Source organism: Lentinula edodes, assembly GCF_021015755.1.
Source record: "Lentinula edodes strain Le(Bin) 0899 ss11 chromosome Unknown C8R40scaffold_27, whole genome shotgun sequence".
Taxonomy (NCBI): domain Eukaryota; kingdom Fungi; phylum Basidiomycota; class Agaricomycetes; order Agaricales; family Omphalotaceae; genus Lentinula; species Lentinula edodes.
The window spans coordinates 1-20171 of record NW_025764333.1 but is presented as its reverse complement, the minus strand read 5'-3'; the positions used below and the strand labels follow the sequence as shown (position 1 = coordinate 20171).

At 46.3% G+C, this 20171-nt stretch overlaps 11 protein-coding genes across 11 annotated transcripts; 3 read left to right on the top strand and 8 right to left on the bottom strand.

The window, feature by feature from the left end:
* Positions 1 to 11: 11 nt before the first annotated feature.
* Positions 12 to 1724, bottom strand: C8R40DRAFT_392957 (Alpha/Beta hydrolase protein). The gene is made up of 4 exons (XM_046234907.1): positions 1371 to 1724; positions 1031 to 1312; positions 855 to 974; positions 12 to 796 (listed from the first exon to the last, which is right to left on the bottom strand). The coding sequence occupies exons 1-4, from the start codon at positions 1438 to 1440 to the stop codon at positions 129 to 131; spliced, it is 1140 nt and encodes a 379-aa protein (XP_046084172.1). The 5' UTR covers positions 1441 to 1724; the 3' UTR covers positions 12 to 128.
* An 839-nt stretch (positions 1725 to 2563) lies between these two features.
* Positions 2564 to 3219, bottom strand: C8R40DRAFT_1050830 (uncharacterized protein; the record flags this gene model as incomplete). The annotated part of the gene is made up of 3 exons (XM_046224669.1): positions 2564 to 2835; positions 2891 to 2957; positions 3010 to 3219. The coding sequence occupies 3 exons, from the start codon at positions 3217 to 3219 to the stop codon at positions 2564 to 2566; spliced, it is 549 nt and encodes a 182-aa protein (XP_046084171.1).
* A 588-nt stretch (positions 3220 to 3807) lies between these two features.
* C8R40DRAFT_1149983 (CRAL-TRIO domain-containing protein) lies at positions 3808 to 5057 on the top strand (the record flags this gene model as incomplete). The annotated part of the gene is made up of 7 exons (XM_046229539.1): positions 3808 to 3963; positions 4016 to 4136; positions 4193 to 4233; positions 4283 to 4292; positions 4415 to 4617; positions 4673 to 4747; positions 4799 to 5057. Coding segments are annotated over exons 1-7 (828 nt in total), but the record flags the coding sequence as incomplete, so codon positions are not given.
* A 318-nt stretch (positions 5058 to 5375) lies between these two features.
* On the bottom strand, positions 5376 to 6481 carry C8R40DRAFT_1172725 (uncharacterized protein; the record flags this gene model as incomplete). Its single annotated transcript, XM_046231902.1, has 2 exons — positions 5376 to 5648; positions 5705 to 6481. 2 exons carry the CDS (start codon positions 6479 to 6481, stop codon positions 5376 to 5378), a joined length of 1050 nt encoding a protein of 349 aa, XP_046084169.1.
* A 405-nt stretch (positions 6482 to 6886) lies between these two features.
* C8R40DRAFT_1172724 (DNA polymerase alpha/epsilon subunit B-domain-containing protein) lies at positions 6887 to 9154 on the bottom strand (the record flags this gene model as incomplete). Its single annotated transcript, XM_046231901.1, has 10 exons — positions 6887 to 7024; positions 7075 to 7225; positions 7288 to 7493; positions 7543 to 7767; positions 7816 to 7983; positions 8038 to 8298; positions 8346 to 8434; positions 8499 to 8537; positions 8587 to 9021; positions 9073 to 9154. The coding sequence occupies 10 exons, from the start codon at positions 9152 to 9154 to the stop codon at positions 6887 to 6889; spliced, it is 1794 nt and encodes a 597-aa protein (XP_046084168.1).
* A 111-nt stretch (positions 9155 to 9265) lies between these two features.
* On the top strand, positions 9266 to 10307 carry C8R40DRAFT_1050729 (uncharacterized protein; the record flags this gene model as incomplete). The annotated part of the gene is made up of 2 exons (XM_046224657.1): positions 9266 to 9965; positions 10027 to 10307. The coding sequence occupies 2 exons, from the start codon at positions 9266 to 9268 to the stop codon at positions 10305 to 10307; spliced, it is 981 nt and encodes a 326-aa protein (XP_046084167.1).
* A 156-nt stretch (positions 10308 to 10463) lies between these two features.
* Positions 10464 to 12727, bottom strand: C8R40DRAFT_1050712 (putative efflux transporter; the record flags this gene model as incomplete). Its single annotated transcript, XM_046224654.1, has 12 exons — positions 10464 to 10618; positions 10675 to 10849; positions 10911 to 11255; positions 11315 to 11595; positions 11664 to 11741; positions 11792 to 11891; positions 11945 to 11978; positions 12032 to 12162; positions 12210 to 12277; positions 12329 to 12443; positions 12503 to 12610; positions 12668 to 12727. The coding sequence occupies 12 exons, from the start codon at positions 12725 to 12727 to the stop codon at positions 10464 to 10466; spliced, it is 1650 nt and encodes a 549-aa protein (XP_046084166.1).
* A 430-nt stretch (positions 12728 to 13157) lies between these two features.
* On the bottom strand, positions 13158 to 15018 carry C8R40DRAFT_1113928 (uncharacterized protein). The gene is made up of 9 exons (XM_046228493.1): positions 14661 to 15018; positions 14508 to 14603; positions 14008 to 14455; positions 13916 to 13953; positions 13759 to 13860; positions 13653 to 13709; positions 13497 to 13599; positions 13378 to 13437; positions 13158 to 13326 (listed from the first exon to the last, which is right to left on the bottom strand). Exons 1-9 carry the CDS (start codon positions 14997 to 14999, stop codon positions 13202 to 13204), a joined length of 1368 nt encoding a protein of 455 aa, XP_046084165.1. The 5' UTR covers positions 15000 to 15018; the 3' UTR covers positions 13158 to 13201.
* Positions 15019 to 15086: 68 nt separating this feature from the next.
* C8R40DRAFT_392678 (HSP20-like chaperone) lies at positions 15087 to 15984 on the bottom strand. Its single transcript, XM_046234905.1, has 2 exons — positions 15452 to 15984; positions 15087 to 15392 (listed from the first exon to the last, which is right to left on the bottom strand). Exons 1-2 carry the CDS (start codon positions 15798 to 15800, stop codon positions 15175 to 15177), a joined length of 567 nt encoding a protein of 188 aa, XP_046084164.1. The 5' UTR covers positions 15801 to 15984; the 3' UTR covers positions 15087 to 15174.
* Positions 15985 to 16636: 652 nt separating this feature from the next.
* Positions 16637 to 18721, top strand: C8R40DRAFT_1172720 (MFS general substrate transporter; the record flags this gene model as incomplete). The annotated part of the gene is made up of 10 exons (XM_046231900.1): positions 16637 to 16856; positions 16912 to 16925; positions 16983 to 17055; positions 17111 to 17152; positions 17201 to 17458; positions 17519 to 17839; positions 17917 to 18116; positions 18172 to 18286; positions 18357 to 18500; positions 18558 to 18721. 10 exons carry the CDS (start codon positions 16637 to 16639, stop codon positions 18719 to 18721), a joined length of 1551 nt encoding a protein of 516 aa, XP_046084163.1.
* On the bottom strand, positions 18551 to 19950 carry C8R40DRAFT_392562 (uncharacterized protein). Its single transcript, XM_046234904.1, has 4 exons — positions 19883 to 19950; positions 19621 to 19830; positions 19424 to 19558; positions 18551 to 19369 (listed from the first exon to the last, which is right to left on the bottom strand). Exons 1-4 carry the CDS (start codon positions 19892 to 19894, stop codon positions 18761 to 18763), a joined length of 966 nt encoding a protein of 321 aa, XP_046084162.1. The 5' UTR covers positions 19895 to 19950; the 3' UTR covers positions 18551 to 18760.
* Between the last annotated feature and the right edge of the window lie 221 nt (positions 19951 to 20171).

The window sequence follows — 20171 nt, the reverse complement described above, 5'->3', positions numbered from 1 at the left end:
AATTTCATTTCGTCATGACATGTGACCGCCGGGAGCTTAGGGCAGGCTTATTCGTGCCGCTCAAACTTGGTAACTAATACATCGTATGAAAAAGGGCTCTCGATTCGCTATCGAGGTTTCCTGTCTGATTATGCCTCAAACGCCTCTCTGATCCAATTCACTTGCCTCATCGTTGCATCACTAAATCCACCATCAGACTTTTGCGGCGACTCGATGTCAAGGATGGAGTCCTCATGTATCCCTTTCTCCTCAATATCTAACGTGACAGTCAAATTCTCTTTCGGAATCTGCAACTCCTCAATCATGTCAAATATACTCGTGGCGTCATCCAGGATGCACTCCCGACCTCCTGCCGTTATCAATACACGCGAAACCATTGTCTCCAGTCCTTTGAATGACGATGAAGACGAGGGTTTGATCCAAGGGATGTGTGATGGTTGCACCCGTTCCATGTACCATGATCCCCAACGCGTAAAGGCACTCGCGTTAACGAAATCGTATTTCGTGTTTCGTGCATAGGAAGGTGTAGGTGTACCAAGTGAGATCCAAGGTGACACAAGGATGATCCCTCTCAGGAGCCTCCGGGGTACGTCTATGCCTTCGATTGCACGGAAGGGAGATGGAATCACGTCTGGCACTGGTCGCAGAGTGTGTGTGATGAATTGAATGATGAGATTTGCACCGGCAGAATCTCCTATGAGGATGATATTCTCCGGAGACACACCGGAGGAAATTAGATGGGTGAGTGCGAGTATGAATTCAGTAAGCTGCGTTGGGAAAGTGGCCGGATGAAGTGCTAATGGAAAAGATGCAGGTCAAAACAGCGTTTCAATCTTGTAAGGAGTATCTCATACTGTACACCAAAGATGCAATTCCAAAATCTAACTCTCCGCCAGTCTCTTGGAGCAGAGCTTTCCGAAGACCAGGACAAAACCCGACCATATTATCTGTATGCGGCGACATATACCCTCCACCTAAACACAAACATTTCAGCAGCAGAATCAAACACTCCTCCGTGAAGCCTACATACCATGAATGTAGAACAGAACTCGATCTGTCCTTTTCTCCGTCAGCCACATCAATTTGGCGGTCTCACTTCCGCTCAGATCTTCAACTATTGGTTGGAGAGACCTCTTCTTTGCCCACTGGATATACTTCTCAGTGGATGGACCAAGGAAATGCTGAAGCTGGCGAGGGGAACAATGTGTTATGAAGAAGCTCGCGACTGCCTCTGCGATCACACGGTTGATCCCTTTACCTCTCGTGCGCGCGAGAAATGGGGAAAGGGCAATGGAAGCGAGGAGGCTGAATGCTTGAGGGAATAACACTTGTATAAGACCCTACATTAAGTGAAAGAGGAGACTACTTACGCAGTCGTAGGTACATGCCAACCAAAGATAGTCTCTCTTTGGGTGAGATCTTGGAGTTCATGTCGTGCATACTTAGTGGAAGCAGTTATCAATGAAGATGGAGGTGCATTTTCACTGTTCAGATGCCCCAAACCCTACATAAAGCGAAATGAATACGACGGGAGGAAGCTAACTCGGGGTCCATTTCAAGTTTACATACACAAAAATAACTTAGTGATGTTAATGATTTAAATTAGGAGAACTTTGTTCCAGCTTTCTTCAGCTTTCTTCCTGCCTTCTGAAAAACGAATATATATCACATCATTCTATCTTCACACCAGCCCCCATTGGTGGCTGCAGCTTCAGCCAAGACCGTGGAGGACCGTGGTCGAAAAGTCGTTACGACAAGTTTCAACTGCATCGAAAGCAAAAAAAAAAGGTGAATCGTGTTTGACAGTGACAAAATGTGCTGATACTGATGAGACGTACACGTTGGACCGGTGTATAGCAATCGCATCTTGCAAGTGACTGCTCACATCGCGATCCAATTGTACGTCGTGATCCTGCGAGACTCTCATCTTACGGTGCTGAAATGTTTACCAAGAAGAAACACTGCCTTCTTATTTCCCAAGGGGTTGTCTCGAGGGTCGAAAAGAATGATTACGACGTATCAAGATTGTGGATATAAATCACTCTCCCATACGAGGACGCCGAAGCGCTAGACGAAACCGCAGAGCGATGCGAACGTCTTGGCATCTCGATTGGGCCTTGTTGTGAAGACGCTGTCGGCGCAGACGGGACTGACTTGGTAGCTGGCCGCCCAGTGCCATTGACGTACCCGGATGAAGGATGTGAAGGCGGAAGGGAGAGCGGTTCGATCATCCAAGAAGACAAGGCAGGTTTGGCAACAGGAACGACGGTGTCACGCTTCCTGTGATGCCAATTAAAATGGGATTCGAGAATCGTCTGATGTTGTCTCCATCGTTTTCGTAGAAGAAAAAGAAGAAGGGATAGAATAAGTACGATGATGGGAATTGTAACAGCTAAAGCTATTATTTTACGTGAATCGCCATGAGACGCAGCCGTCACAGAAGCATTGGGCAATGAAGATGAGGGTGGAGCGGGATTAGAGTCTGAAGGAGATGGGGATTCAGTACTTCCAATCCCGTCGTCGAGGCTAGGGGCAAATCTGAGATGAGGTATGCGAAGAGTGTTCATAGGACATACGAATAGACGATATAATCGAGTAGAACGAGAGATTTTAGGGCGTTCATATAGCCATTCTGGAGAACCAGTGTATGTACTCCCAATGCAAGAGTATCAATTGAGAAAACAAGGTATCGGTACTCATAGATATCATTGAAGCCTGGTGCTGCTTTAGCAAAAGTGCCCATGAATTGTCCATCAATGTAGAATGCCATGTCCGAGTTCCCGTCCGGCGCCGTTGTGCTTTCCGCTAAAGTGCAGAATACATATACTGCTGAGCCTGAAGATGAGTATTAGCGAGTATGATCATGGCTCACATGCCAGTGAAGACATACCATTAAAAGTTATATTCGCAAAGAGAGGTATATTGGGATGATCGCTACTGCCAGCAGTCGGACTGAACTGAGCAGCCAATATGAGTGAATCATCCTGCGAGGCAAGTGTATGCACGTACCGTGCCATCGTGCCAGGTACCTTGAAGCATTTCCTCTGGATCTGGTTGTGCGGAGCACCCCGTACAATTTTGAGCTGCATTCCTTGCATTCCAAGCTCCCGCAGGGGAATAACGTATAGAAGGATCGCTGTCGTCAACAGTGAAATTATTCAAAACGCAGAACGCATGTCGAGATAAGAGTAGGAGTGTAACCCATAAAAAAGAGTGCATTGAGATCAATGAATGATGAAAGTGGAACACTTCAAGATACTGGTAGAAGAGAAGAGATTTGTTCGTATCCTGGGTCTCCGACTCGCGATTGTACTCCAGTTTTGAACTTTGCCTGTCATACTAGACTGCAGTGCTTTTAGAAGTGATCCAAGTTCCTGTGTTGATGATAGCAACAACTTGGTATGATACCATGATGGATACCATGCCAGTATTTGCATCCTGTCGATTTATTTAAAGCAACGCATGGAGATGAAATTGACTTCCATTTCTGCAAAGGATGGTTGACAGTAATGAATAGCAGAATCTTCTGTGGTCGGGATGAACAACGGTGACACAAAATGAAATCAGCTGAGGCTCGAATTCTTCTTGAACTGCAAGCAATTCTCCCTAGACTCTCGCTCGACTCCGTTCCTCAGTCTTCTTTCTGGTCATAATTGCATGTCTGTGTAGGGTGCTGTAGGTCATGGGGATGGTGGGCTCAGTGACTGTAGGTGACTGTCTGAGTTCTGAGTCTCACCTGGAAGGAGTTATTACGTAATGCACACACGAGATCTTTTCCCACTTTGTATACAAGCGCCCACGAGCGCCACACTCCTTAGCTCTCTTGCCTGAAACTTAAACTTCTATGTCGACATCCCAATCTGATTTCAAAAACAAAGTACTCTCTCAGTTCCGCGAAGAGCTGTTCTCAGAAGGCATACTACATGAAGGCGATACAATAGGCACTGACGATGGAACTTTGAAGCAAGTGGTCGATTCGTTCAATGAATTATCGTACACAAACCCCTTTGTATAGACGATTTCTTCGAGCCAGGAAGTACAACCTCAAGGACGCGAAGAAAATGTTTATCGATGCTCAGAATTGGCGGCAGACCGTTAAACTAGATGAACTCTATGAAAAGATAGATCCATTTGATGTGCGAGTTGCAGGCCAGCCGCTGTTTGTGACCTTCACTAATGAGAGCTTATTTAGTATCCTGAGCGTGAAGCTGTTTTTGACTGCTGGCCAATGTGGTGAGTGCTTTCCGTACTCCTGCAATACCTGTGTAGTGATTGTTCGCAGGTTCCACAAGGTGATCATCCAGTGTCTCTACCTTCTCGCCGATCAACACGCTGTTCACATCGTTCACAGACTGACAAGGCTAGTTATTGATTACCTCCATATCCTGTGGCTTTCTCATATCAAAATGTACAGCTTGGTCGTCCTCTCAACCTTCAATTCTTAGGTGGTCTTGATTTACAACGGTTATCCAAGGAAGGTGTCACACCTGAACGTCATTGGGAAACGATCATTGTCAACGCGGAATGTTTGACACGGGAAATACTCCCTGCCGCAGCCAAGAAATACGGCAAAGAGATAGATTCAGTGTTGGTTATCATTGATCTCAAGGGTTTTGGGTGAGCATCGTCTCCTCGATAGAATACTTGCGGCTAATTATTGTTCATTGTTCAGGCTCAGCAAATTCTGGCAAATGAAACATCTTGCACAAAAATCGTTCCAAATATCGCAAGATTACTACCCAGAAACGTACGTTCATCCTTTACGTGAACGTATTCAGTGCCAACGATCCGCGCCTAGCATGGGTCGTCTGGTCATCCTTAATGCTCCGTCGACATTCACCATTATCTGGAATGCCATCCGACCTTGGATAGCGAAAGAAACTGCAAATAAAGTTGATATTTTAGGTGCTGATTATCGAGAGCAACTTCTAGAGCTTGTTGATGAAGAAAATCTTCCGTGGGCTGTCGGAGGGAAGTGTCGTTGCGAGAGCGAAGGTCAGGAATCGGAGGGTCCTCGATGTCACACCAGTGCGACTGGGCCGTGGTTGGAAGGCAGAGTAGGTTGGGGTCCCAATGCGAAACAAGGGGAGGTCAAGCAAAGCAAGCCCGATAGCGAGACAGCAGACTCTGCACCAAAAACCCACAGCGAAGATGTTGAGCCCGACGTCGATTCCAGTTTTCTTCGTGGTGATTCCAAGCTAATAGACGGTCTTCTTACCCCCATTACCAGTGAAAGCAGTAGTTCGAAAGATACTGCGATCGAGGGAGGCAACGCTTATACTGACGAGGAGGAAAAGCAGATAGCGTGATATTTATTCTATATTTATGTATATAATAGACCTCCACCTGTATAGTAATGTAGGGTCGGTGTGCATTCAACATATAATGATACTTGGCCATATCTCATCTGTGGCGTAGCGGTTGACCATACCCACATCTCGCCCCCACCTACTGTACTGTTGAATCTTGTTATGGTCTCTGTACGTCGACTCTTCCTCAATTTCTATATACTGCAAAGACTTGGATCCCGCAAAAATTTCCTCGGCGCGTGCTTGAGGATCTTCGATAGCTATTTTGTTGAGACCCCATCGTATTGAAATTCGCAATACCTTTATTGAAGGCAAAGCAAAGACGGATGCGTCTTCCATCTATGAATGTAGCAGTGTCAATAACAGCGAGTCGATTCCACAATCCTCAGACTTACCTTATCATACCCCATTAGCTCGAGGAAGACCAGGCTCGTTAAATGCTCCGAAATGGAACACAGATGTGGTCGCATAAAATATCCTCCAAGCTTGAGGAATCTCAGCTTTTGAAATGACGGCGATAGTCCCACAACATCTAGCCCAGTGCTAATATCCCATGGATCATCCAAGTCCGGTACCCAGCGTAGATGTGTGATATCTCGGCCAGGAAGGAAAGCATGAATGACCCCATAAGAGCCAGCTATTTCTCGAAACTCAGGCTGCTCGTTTTGATCAAACGGCGCGGGAAACCGTGTGTCGTCCCATCCGCCCAGACTCAGACTCCGTAGGCTTTTTTGAGTCTGAAGAAAAGTTTGCATTTGTGACTCGTCTGAATGACAATGCCAATGGCAATGCTCCAGTTGGAAAGTGCACCCGTCCAAAAGGCCGATCACAGGCGTGCCTCCGTTCGTGCGGAACTGTAGGGTTTTCAAGTTCACCATTGCACGTAAAGCTTTTGGAAGGAGTTCCCAGTATACATGGTCAGCGCCGAAATTTGTTCGCCAGTCAATTTCGAATCTGTAGGAATAAACGAGACGGGCGACGCGAGGACAGTCTATGATTCTGTTGAGGAAGAGGACCTGGGTTTTTGCATTGTGTACGTGCTCGAACTTGCAGTACAGTGACCTCTCGGCCTCCACGTTGAGATGCTGAGAAGCAAGTAGAAGAGAAAGGAGGGTAGGACGGTGGCTGATATAGCCAATGACGGGTCGATAGAGTTCGACTGGGAAGTCCATTATCACTCCGTTCGATAAGTCAGAGACAGTTATAGGAGAGGACGGTAAATGACAACCTTGCCGTAAGTAATTGGGGAGGTACTAATATCCATATATGAGTCTGTACTTTCAAGGGTTTTCAATTCAATTCATGACAAATTTTATCATGTGAAATCACATGATTTATCGCGGACGCGATAACAAACTCGGATCGCGGCGCGGGATTCTGGTATGGAGTGCGTTGCTCTGGGTAGCTGAAGTGATCTAGAATGAATTAGAGGGACCTACAGTGACTAGGCTATAGTCCTCGTCTCAATATACAGTTTTTGCGTAGAGTTCCTACAGTTGCAAATAGCGATAAGTGATACTGTACAAAAATGAAATTGCACAGTACATACTCCCCGCCTAGGGATAAAGGTGTCATAATTATCCTTCCATCTTGACCACCTCCGCTTTCAATCTCTCCCTCAAACTTTTCCCAGGGACCGAAGAGGACACGTCAATCGTGCTATAAACACCTTTGACCAAGGTCGATGGATTAATGGCCGTGGTTGTATGTACAGTCTAGAGAAAGATAAACATTAAAGAACGACGATGTAAATTTGCACTCTCACTTTGCAAAACTGCCGCAGTCTGCTAGGCAGGAAGAGCACATCAGGAGCCACGTCCTCCATTTCATTATCCAGCCGAAGTCCCACGGAATGAGTAACATCTAGATTGACCTCACTACAGAGATCGAGGGGCACTGGGAATACAGGGTAGAAGCTGAAGACGTTGCACATTCGTCAGTTGGAGCTTGCAAGCACGTCTTAGAAGACCGGGCTCACCTCCGTTGCTGTAGAAGGTGTCTGCAATCATTCGCCAAGGGATCCGCACCATTATCCTCTGAGGTTAGCGAAACTACGGAGTCAACTTCTTGACCCCGTTTGATGATTTCTTCTTTACGAAGATGGAACAAGACGTCGACGCTGGTAGCACCGAAAATAACATCGTTGATTGAAAATACGCCAGGATTTGGAACAAGTCGAATGCGCTGTAAGACTACAGTGAGTATCGAAGAATGGTCAAATGAATTGACATACAGGATCAGACTTAGTGACAAGTTTTGAGAATTCACATTGAGGATATACTGCGTGGGTACCGATGAGGTCCCTCACACTAGGGACCAAAATCACAATCGATCCCGGAGACAAGGTCAAGAAGTCACGTAAAGGGTCAAGGAAAATGCGGTAAAATAAGTCTAAAAGCGCTTCGTCTATTTCACCTGACTGAAGGAGGGGATGAGCTGTGTCTACGAATGGTCCTATCTAAGGGGAGATAAGCAAAAGATACGCTCAGTGAAAGGTTTGACATACCAGTGTGAGCACTGATGGCTTTACCCGCCTGATCACTTGCATAAATGCTTCCCATGGCTTGTAACTGAGGTCCGTATCTGAGGTGTAAGGTCCACAAGCGGCGTACATGGAGAACGAGTCGTCGTCAGGACTTGGTTTCATGTGAGGTGAGCTCGTTAGTGAGGGCAGCTACAACCGAGGAATCAACTTGGCATAAATGGAACAAGGCCGCCGCATACATACTGCCAGGATTTCGGTAACTGAGAACGAGCTAGCTCCACCATTCTTCCCCTTGAAAGCAACTATTGCACCAGGAAACAACCCCAAACCCCCAGCTCCCTGTGCACCTCCTCTGATCTTTAATGCCGGGTCGAATTGAATTGCGATACGTTTACCAGAATGGTCGGAGAGTCTCCGTGAGGTTTCAAGATTAAGGGTAGATTCTGTAAGTTTCGTCTCTGAATCCAAGTCGTGAGTGATCCGTCCGACTACAAAGACCTCCTCCTAGAGGCTATTTAGAGTAAACGAACAGATCAAGTGGGTTTACTTACATCAGTAGAGTTGGCAGGATCATTGAGCTCTTGAATACCATAATGTTGCTGGATCAGTTCGGCCATTTCTTCTATCCGAGTATCCAAGACTGGAACCAAGGAGACAGCATTAATGTGCAGGGAAAAGAAAGAAGCCTGGTGCCTGCTACATACCTTGCCCTCTTTCGCCTGTCCTTTCAAACATGTATCGGTCTATAGATGTCATCAGCAGAGGATGTTGTAGCATTCTTGACTAACATACACGCTCGTTTCTTCTTGGATTCCATATCACTCTTGGGACCTCTAAATTTCACCATGCTGGGACCAACGACGCCTGATCCTTTCAAGCTAACCGAAAGCTCTGTGCTGTTGAACGTGTCTGGCTCGGCCTTGATTTGAGGTTCAAGTACACGCTGTGCAGCGTGGATGTTTCTACCCAGCGCGAATGGCATCTTATTCCGGTTTATACTAGCTACACCAGATGCTAGCGATCGTGCTGGAGTTTTCTTCTTCGCAGATCCGCTTCCTTGCTCCAGTTCTCGCTTGATTTGCTCCCGGACACCTGCCAAGGAATCCGATGTGAATCGCGCAGCCTCACGCACTGAAGCAAAGTTATTGGTATGATCGTAGGTTGCAGCCTCCCATTTGTACTGAAGATCTTGAGGTGTAATCCCGTATATCTCGCAGATCTTCTGGCCTGCAGATACAACGTCAGCGAGCATTAGAGAGAAGATCATTCTCGACGCACACTCTGCCAAAAGCTTCGGATTTGACGCGACTTCAAGACCAAGACAGTTCGCTATTTCTTCTTTGATTGAGCGGGCAGCCATATATTTTGTGCAAGGAGAGCGTGACACCTTTGTGACTAGACGCGTACGCGTGATCCCTGACACGAGATCTCTACGCACGAACCACACTGAATTGTGTTTCCTTCGATCACCATGCAAAACATCGCGCTTTCATCAACGACTGCTCATATGCTTGGACTCACCTTCGCCAGCATGTATGTCGGTTCAATATACGTCTCAAAAGAGGCTCGGCTTGTATTCAACGCTCAGCTCACAGCGGTTGATTCCACTGGCAAGCCCAGGGAGCGGCCAAGGGCAGACAATGAGCGCTGGAGGGATGACCCAGACGTTATAAGGGCTCGTCTCATCGCTGTGACAATTGCTACGGTACTATGCATCACCTCAGTCTGCTGGATCACTCAATCTATACCGGCTGCACTGCCTCTGTTGGGTCTCTGGCCGTCTTTTCCAACATCATTGACCTCCTTGCGACATGTAGTCGCCCCTCACCTTATCACGCCTCTTCTTTTTCTCGGCCCGTTATATGCAAAATTTCTTTCATTTTCTCCGCGGAATCACTGGCGAGGAAATCTTTCTACGCGCACAAAGCTGCTCTTCTGCAATGTCACTGGATTAAGGAACTATATTGTGGCACCAATAACAGAGGAAATTGTCTTTAGAGCATGCGTACTTTCCGTGTACCTCCTCTCTCCGACACTAGCCGCATCTCAGATCGGACTTGTTCTGACAACTCCTCTGAACTTTGGTGTCGCCCACCTGCACCATGCCTGGGACACGTATAACAGGCTTGGCCGTACAACTGTGGCTTTGAAACGAGCAATACTTATTTCTTGTGAGTTTCACTACGTCTTCCATCGTATTCATGCTAATATCATCTTCGAAAATGAACTCAGTATTCCAAATGGTGTACACGACGTTATTCGGTGCACTCTGTACCTACCTATTTCTTCAAACTCACTACTCTGTATTGGTGCCGATAACAGCTCACATTTTCTGTAATATCATGGGCTTTCCTGACTTTCGTGAAGATTTGCGGTTAGGAGAGGGCGATGGAAGGAAAGGGGTGGTCATTGCAGCATACTTACTTGGTGTTGTAGGATTTGTGTATTCGGTGTCACCAGCGGGTAGATGGTGGTGGTCTTTCGCTGAGAATAACGAGGTTCTATTAAGGTAGTAAGTGAGTATTTAAGATTCATGTATTTATGGTGGATTTAAGATGCAGATTGATACGGGTGTAAAGAGGCAAGAAATCGGTACATGATGATGTTGTATTGAGCCAGAACTGGGTACTTTTCAAGAATTCGGTTGGCCGCTTCACCTGCACCACGAGTCACCTCTCAATTTGTCCCTTCTCTGCACTTTGTCGTGCACTATTCGTCACAGTTTTTTGTCCCTCCACTTCTTCTGTCAACGTTGGGGATCGAGAAGGCCTGACTCGATGTCCAATAATGCCAACACGGAGAAAGATGACTGTAAGTAAGCATGCTACAAGACAATGAATGAGACTTCGTAGGTTATTAAGGGTTGATTTTTCTGCTTACCACACATGCCAAATGCAAAACAACTCCACATCGCTGCCTTGTATGCTGGAAGCGTTAGCCACTGCGGTCCACTCGATCCAATATCAGAGACGTCGATTCCGTTATCAGCTGCCCGGGACTCCAGAACGCGATCAAACACAACGGTTGAAACGGTTACACCCAGAGCTGTCCCAAGCTAAATCATAGAAGCTTTTAACAAGGGAATTCTTTGAGTATCAACGAATTGAAGCACGCACCTGAGTCATGGTCTGGAAAACCGCACCACCAACGCTCTGTTCATGAGGCAAACATTTCTTCGCCACATACATTGTTCCACACGCAAAAACGAAATCAGCCCCAATGACCGCAATGATGGCAGAGGGGAAGCCGAATGCCCAATAGACTGCATTGGGATTGATAACAGCAAAGAGGAGCGCGGAGCAACCTGTCAAAGCCGTTCCAGCAGCAACGAGGATAGTCATTGGAATATGGTCAACGAATAGCGCCACAAAACCATTGCACAATAACCCAGTGACGAACATTGGAACCATGCGAACTGTGGTGCGTAGAGGACTATATCCGACGTAGTTTTGGTAATACAACTTCAAAATAACAACCCAGTCAGCAAAAGGTTTGTAGTACCAGCGAAGAAAATGTTTACGATTGCCCAGTAGTTCCAACCTTGGAAGCAGCACCAATTCAGACAAGCGATACAGAACACGACTGCTACGCGTCCTCGCGCTCTAGTCCACAGTGACATCTTCATGATAGGTGGTGGGGTTGGGAGGTGGTGTAGAGCAAATAGTGAGAGAGACACGACATAAGAATTAGATATTGGATAAGGATTGTTATTTGTAGTATTTTGTACGCGTTCAAGATGGTATTGCCATATAAGGAAGAGTAGCACAAAGATGACTCCAACGATGAGCAGGGCGATGATATCTGGTCAGTAAGAAATCAGTATGTAGGACGTGCTAATAGTACCCATAGCATTGTTTTGTGATACTTACAAGGCGTAGACCATTGTTTTGGCGCGACTTCTCCTTGCCCGAGCACGAACACTATCAAAACAAGGCCCGTTGTCACCACTTGTGACTCCAGTTAGCGAAGGAAACGAAGGCAGAATGTAAAATCGTACAGAAAGCGCCTATCCAGTCAACACGCTGATCTTCTTCCGTAGACGGGTGATCTGGATTAAATGAAATCATGGCCGTAATCATCGACAACACGGTAAGACCCTACCCGTAACATAAACCGTTTTGTCAACGAAATAGAGGCTCAAATGACTTACAGAAACAAGATAGAAAGGTGATCGCCATGATTGTCTTCATAGATACAATTCAGAATGGGAGGGAATACTTGAAGGCATTACGCTCACGGAGTAAGCTGAGTCAGTAGACCTCCGAAGACAATACCGGTACCTCCGCCTAAAGGTGCACCAGCAGCAAATGTTGCAAATGCTATAGCACGCGCTTTACCAGGTGGAAAGGTGTGGGCAAGGATCCCTAACTGTATGAATATCAGCGGTGATTTCCAGAAGACAATCCCCGGCTTACAGATGCGGGAATGGTAGCTGCGCTACCAAGACCTTGAAATCCCCGTAGTATGTCGAGTGTCAGCGCGTCTGTAACATTCTATGAATCGCGTAAGTCACCGGGCTAGGCGATAGTGTTACCTTGAGCGAAAGAACAACCGAGTGTAAATGCTACAAGCCAAAACGATCCAAGTAAGAACACTTTCTTCCTCCCGTATAGATCTGCCAGACGACCAAAAAGTAACAAAAGACATCCCTGAAGTATCAACAATTGATATCATCAGCTCAAGCAGCAAGTTGTATCAGAACACCGACATTGCTTAACGGATTAGCTGCTACAACCCAATCGAGTGCGGCTTGAGGAATTTCTAGATCGTTCTCCATGGTAGGCAGGGATATCGAGACAGCAGAGTTGCTGGCCGTCTAAAGCAGGCCGTCAGCATCCCCATAAATCCCCTTTGTATGGTTCAGGATACATACGGTCGTTAACATTGCAAATGAGCAGCTCGTTATGACCAGTATTGTTTGCCACAGGGGCATGTCGTTCTTCCGCTCCAACTCCTCTTCAATATTTTGTGAGCGCAACTGGTGCTCAGGTTCGCCTTTGGACGCCATGGAGGTGGTACGGAGAAATCGCTCGGTTAAATGGAACTGGCTTACGCATTTTGAGGCCGTCTAGGTCGCGCGGTACCTTCTTTTTGCGACTGCTCGCTGCGTTCTGGTCTTGGTTTACGCCATCGGCACATTTTAACTTCGGCCCGGGTTCAAAGTAGGTGTCCTCAATCGGTACCGATTTACGGTAGATCTTAGTAAACTCGATTTGTGTTGTACCCAGTTTATTCTAAGTACTAGTACGTACGACAGCAGCAAGACTGTGAGCTGAATCATCCTGCATACGATGATCCTCCTTTACAGTACTCAGTCAAGCGCATCCGATAACGAGTTCGCAGATCTGACGACGAAGCCAAAATTCAAAATTCAATCTCAATATGTGTATGCAATATACAGATTTTTCTACGATAAAGAGGCACCCACGAGTGTTGGGGCCACACAGACACCATTTTTGGTCCGAATTTTATGCGTACTGCCTGTTACAGAGTTAACCCACGCAGCTTCTCTGGTTTCGAGGGTGATAAATCCTACAAACAAATTCAGACTGGATTTAGCAGATCCAAACACCTTGAACACACCTGGCTGAACCGTCTCAAAGATCTTCTTCTTGGGGTTCAATTGGGAAAGTGGAGTTGCATCTGATGAATATGTATATAGTTAGTTTCCCGAGAATTCATTTTTTACAAGTCATGCGCACTCTCGAATTCTGCGCCTTCAAAGTAGACACGATCCCCTGGTTTTGAGTTTTCTGGAGGTTGAATCAGCTCAATGCCACCCTCTTTTCCGTCTTTCGAAGTAGCCTGATTCCTGGGTTAGTGCAACTATATAATCATGTCCAAAACATATAGCTTACGCAAAGAACCATCGCAAAACTTTTCACGCCACGCATATTTGCGGGTTTGAGATTGCACTGGGATTGAGGTTAGAGTGGGACAGGATTACACCAGCGATTGACATACAACGGCAACCAAGTACTTGTTCCGCATCTGCTCAATGGGAATATAATGCACAAGACCGGAGACCACAGTGCGTGGGCCCGTCTCTTCGCCGATATCGATTTGCTTGCAAAAAACTTAATTGAGTCATGACTCGGTCGTAATTGCTGTAAAAATTCACCTCGATATAAAGTCCATCAGCATCCGGATGTTTTTGAACTATGATATGACTATGATCAGACAGTGCGCGACGTTGCGCTAAGAGCAGCTTACCATCAAGAATGTGGCCAACCCGGAGATCAATCATCGAGGGTACAGGCTCGCCTTCATCGGCAGGAGCAGCCTTGCCTCCTCCTCCTCCTTTCTTACTTTCCTTTTTACCCTCCTTTGCGGCGTCTACTGCAGGTTTTTCTTTCTTTTCCTTCTTTTCTTTCTTCTGAATTTTTCCTTCGTCTATGGGAGCTTCTGCCGTCGAAGTTGCAGCGGCAGCAGGCGCAGGCGGTGAGGCTGAGTCGACAGGTGCAGCTTTGTCTTTTTTTTCCTTCTTCTTCGGAGGTTCAGGTGTGTGATCGATTTTTGGCGTGTGGACGAGATCGAAGCTGACAAGAGTATAGTTGGAAGAGGCATCGGCGGCTTTCCGAACGGGAGGTATAGACTGGATGTGATCAAAATATCGAGTTATTGAAGGATGCGAATGGTATTCCGGGGGTTGTAGCTTCGACTGAATTTTATTCATCTATGAGTAGAGTTCTAAAAGATATCTACGTACTTACTATTATGGGATGTAACGCGCCGTAGAGAGCAACATCAGCCGCTGTTAGATAGTTGGTAGCAATGTACGTTCGGGGAAGAAGCACAGAGTTTAGATCCTGGAATTGCGCATTCGGTAAATATATAACTCTAATATTCACCTAGAAAATACGCACTTTGAAGTTATCTGCCTTGACGATATCTCCTTGTCCAACCTTTTCAATCCACTGAACGACCTCCGCTTGATCCTTCTCGGATTTCCCAGCGAGCGAAGGATCATCTTTGGCAGCAGACGCGACAAGATCTTTAATCGCAGAGCCAAGTCTTGATACTGAATCTTCAAAGGACATGACTTTTGGTGTTGATAATCGCGGTAAAAATCGAAAACGAGTCAGGAAGTTCATGCCTAAAAATGGCCAAATGTCATATGTACAAGCGCCCGTCGTCGAGTTCCTTCTCGATGTTTTTCGTTGAAGTCCATTCATACCGTACTTATTTCCGCAACATAGAATCATGTATTGTGTAATGTGTTAACTAATTTATACAATGAGCAAGATATATGTAAGAGCTGATATACATAGTAAGCTACAATGGGCTGGAAGACAAGTACAGTGTCCGTTCCAAGGAGATGGATATAGATCGAACGGTCGATAGACCCAATATGGGGGCTATCACTCTCCGCATATTCGTTCAATCAACAGTTATTTTTACGGAGCCCTCGTCTACAGACTTGGGCAGAGTTAGTGTAAGAACTCCGTCCTTCAGCTGAGCAGAAACATTGCTGCCGTCTACCGGCCGAGGGAGCCAGACGGTTCGCGTGAATGAAGAATTATTGACGAGCTGACGTTCGACGGAAATGTGGTTGCTTGATTCCATTTGATTAGCGACGGCATTCGTCGTGTCTGCTGCTGCTATCATAACACAGTCAATTTATGTGACAAGAGTTACAGAACACTGTAATACATACATGAATTAGTTGCAGGTTCTGCGTCGCTAGCGTTTCCGTTTTCGGAAGTTGAAGTTATAGCAGGCCCGCCGCGCCTACTGGTGACCTTTCCTTCAATGGTCACACTATGTCCATGGTCTCCAACACGGACATCTACGTTTTCCTTTGGCACTCCGGGCAACTCTGCTTCAATTATGTATTTATTCCCTTCTTCAGAAACGTCCACTGCCGGTCGGGCGAGAGAAGGTCCATTGAAGAAAGGATCATTGAAGATAGAGCTGTACCGTAGAGCAGGTGAGCGAGTCAAAGGTTCTTCCAACATTCGGAAGAGAGGGCGGAATTCGTTGAAAATCTGGCGTGTGATAGACATGATGTTTGTGATGAGTTTGAATCTTGAGTGATTTTGGCCTTGACCTGGTCACCGTTTTATATGTGATTGCATTGCGTTCGAGAATGTTGAAGAAACATAGAGAACATGTAGGATCTTAGACTCACGGTGGTTTCTCGAAGTCTCTCGAATATTGTACCGGGCCGGTTGTACCGAGGAGCGTAGGGTGATCCGGGCGGGACCAGGGCGGGTCGAATTATTGTCGAGGTCGGGCGTGAACGTGAACGTGAGAGCAACTGAAAAAAGTTGTTCTCTTCATCTGCTACCACGTCCTTGAAACTTGCTAACTCAAAGTTGTTCATTTCATAAATATTCACACCTGCCAATGTAAGCACGCATTTTGAATGGGCCTTTGTCTGCTTATCAATCTCGTCGTAGGTTATTTTTGCTGTCGTCTTTTCAGTATCAAACGCACCTAAGACGAGAGGCACGACATTAATTTCCAACAGTAATCCAGAACTGCGCGCTGAGTGATATGGTTCGATTAGTGGGAACAAACGAAGGACGCGGATTGAATTGAACTTACAAATGTGTGGATGATGCCTGATTCTTTATCTACAGTTTACTCACGTATCCCGCTCAGGCGCCGTTCGTCGACAGGCTGAAAGCTAAACATACTTATAATTTCGGAAAATCCTTGCCTATATCTGACACAGAACCCGACAGTTGCTCGGATGGACTACATACATCCTCACGGTGCAGTCAACGACAGCAGAGCAATATCAACTACCTCCTACTACCTCGGGTTCTAATTGCCGCGTGCTAGCCCTTTAAATTCTTGACCGGAATTCTCCTCTACCATCACTAGGATCCGAGCAATGGCAATAACAGAAGAGAAACCGGAGAGTACTCTTCGTGAGGATGTCGTTAATGCCAGCCTTGAGAAGGTCCTTGCTCGCCATGGACGTGTAGATCTAGCTCCTCTTCCTTCAGATCTTCCCGAAGATCCCCTCAACTGGTCATCGTTCCGCAAGAATATGCTACTAGCATTGGTAGCCTTTCACGCGTGTCTTGGGCCATTTTCTGCGGCTTGTGTTAGTATGTGCTTCAACAATCACTATCGTTTGCCTTTGCTAATCTCCATTTTTTCTAGTACCCTCGTTCGAGGTTTGTCGCGATAACTAACCGTGTCCGAATTTTTACGAATCTAAATCTGTGGTATAGGATTTTGTCGTCGATTTCGGCATTACATTGACTGAAGCATCGTATCTTGTCTCTGTACCTATCGTATTTCTCGGTAAGCGCTCTCGACATTCTGTGTGTCAATTAATTAATTAATCATGGTCTCATAGGTACAATTCCACTACTGTGGGCGCCGGTCAGCAAGCGAATCGGTCAGTTCCCGGTCTCTTCTTTCTCTCATTGCTCACTCTCTTCTCCAGGCCGCCGACCCGTCTATCTTGTGTCCATGCTACTATCCTCCGCCCTGCAACTCGCCTCCGCGTACTGCACTACATATGGGACATTGATGACATGTCGCGTCCTTGTCAGTGTATTCATCTGTCCTCCACAAAGTATCGGGGCTTCCACAGTTTCGGAAGTGTTTTTTGTGCACCAGAAAGGTCAGAAGATGGGGATCTGGGCATTATTGGTATCGGTTGGGCCGACCATTGCGCCGTTAATCATGGGCCCACTCGTTTGTACGTCACGATGTATGGAAACGCGTTCATCGATTGAGCTGACACGACTCTGTTAAATAGACCACACAGGACAATGGCAATGGACGTTTTACTTCCTCGCTATCATCAACTTTGCCCACTTCGTCTTATACATATTCTTCTGTCCCGAAACCTTATTCGATCGACCTGAACGGTCCAAGATTGGTTCCCCCGAAACTACTATGGATGAAGAGACCAATACTGGAAAATGGTACACTCCATATACGACTTTCCGTATACACAGTACAGAGCCGTGGATCAGGCTGCCTCTGGATGTCATTTCGCCTCTACGGTTTCTACTGAAGCCGACGATTTTGCTCCCCGGTCTTGCATATGCAATCACATTCACATATACTAATGCTAGTATATTCCTTACAGCGATGCTGTCATAAGCTAACAGGAAGTCCAACACTAGGTCCTACTCACTGTTCAAATCCCAGCGCTTTTAGGGCAGAAGTATCTTCTCAATACGCAACAAGTTGGTTTGCAGTTCGTTGCTCCGTTCCTCGGGGCACTGCTGGGAGAGCCTATCGCTGGATACGGTTCGGATAGATGGATGCAGTATCGCGTTAGAAAAGCTGGTGGAGAAAGAGAACCGGAATGGAGACTTCCTTTTGCCATTCCTGGGTTCTTAATCGCTGTGAGTTTATCTATCATGGGTCCCTTGCTCTGCTCATCACGCCATTCGTAAACAGATCGTAGGGCTAATGATCTTCGGAGTACAACTCCAGAATACACGAGCTGGAGTGTGGAATGTGACGCCGGATGTAGGATCTGGGATTGCGTTGTTCGGGCTACAGCTTGTCACCAGTGAGCTTCAAACCTCGACTAATGAAACGGTTTGTATCGTTCTGACGCTCTCTGTTCTGTTCATATGTAGCTGTTTGCACAACCTATGCCATCGAATCCCAACCTGGGCATACAGGACAGGCAGCTTTGATGGTCGCATTCATCAGACAAATGTATGCTTTCACTGGCCCATTCTACTTCACACTGCAGTTTGACTCCATGGGGACTGTGAATGGTAGGTGTTTGAGCCATATTGCCGCGCCCATATTGCTGAAGGTCTGATCTCTACTAGCATGTGGTCTTCTTTCTGGGTTGATTGCAATCGGGATGTGCTTCGTCATCATATGTATGATATTTGGCAGATCTTGGCGTAAAGGAGAGGAAGTCACCAATGATTCTGGAGATCGGGAGAGTGCTATCGCTGGGATTTTAAGCGATGAAAAGGTGAAAGTTTAATTTGTAGGAACGGCTTTCATACTGGACAAGTAGATTGAATCATTTTACCTCAACGCTCGACTGTGCCACGGATCTATTGAAATCATCTAAAGCATTCATCACTCGTTCCTTCAATCCTTCCTCTCCTTCTGTCATCAAGATCTGCAATAGTCCTTCGCCTCCATGTTGTTCTCGAACGATAGTCATGATAGTTTTTACTTTCCTCCAATTGCCCTTCGAATGAGTCCAAGCATTGACAACTGTGCCATTGAAACTGCTCTTGAGTTTCTTCCTGCCTTCAAATTCCTTAACATAAGCCTCCACCTCGTCCTGGCGACCAAACTCTATCAGTGCTTCCTCACGCACACGTTCACGCCGTCGCTTGACCTCCGCCATGTCCACCGAAGTTAGACCGCCTTCCGCTAATCGCTGCTTAGCCCATGCAACGAAATCAGAGTACATCGTCCGCTGAGCTTTGACTTTTCTGATGCCTTCTCCGCTCGTCTGGAAGCATTTGGGGTCAAAGAATCGACTTTCGGAAACCCACTCAAAGATTTGTTGCCGATTATCAAACCCCGAGTTTCGACGCTCGCTGGACCAACCAAAGAATTTTGAAATTATAGTAAAATCCTGACAAAGTATCAAAGTCGGATGAGGTGGATGTGGAAACTGGAATGATAATCGATGAATTTGGTATGGTCAAGATGAAAGAATATCACACACTTTGAGACCGTTTACGCCCAGTACTAATCCAACGTTACTTGCAACCAAGCCTTGTATCATGCCGAGGTCACCGTATGAGTGAAAGTAGACAACGCGTTCCCATTCATTCTTGTCCGCACAAACGTGTACATCGACCTGAGCGACCATTTCGATGTAACATAATTAGGCAGATTTAGTCTTGTGAACAATGGACTTACTTGACAGTAGATATCATGCTCTCCGGCAGATTGTCTACTCTTCTCTTCCTGCTCAGTACAACCTAGATGTCCCCACGCGCCTCGGTCAACTACAATAGCAAAGTTCGAGGTTCGATTGCCTTCCTCGAGAATACAGTGAGTTGCTCCCAATGCTGCTTTTACATGCGATTGCAGGCCACTGCACCACCGTGCATGGCAGAAACTCGGCTCCTTTTTTGAGGGTTATTAAATATTATGGAATCAAATAAACGGGGTGCCTTACAGGCGCCGACATTGAATGTTTATTGAGAACAAAATAAAAGCAAAGTCACGTAAACTACAGTAGCTATGGAGTAACTGAGTGAGACGAGAAAAAATAATTGTGACAGAGTCACAGTCTCGTGATATCCCGTGCCGGTCACAAGAAAATCAATACAATTCAACTCAGTGTTACTTTTGTCCGAATAAGGAGAAACTCCTACCATACATAGAAATTAATTTTGTATGGAGTGCCGTATATAAGGACGATACTTCCGTAAACTACAGCCTCGTAATTAGTTCATGTGGCACAT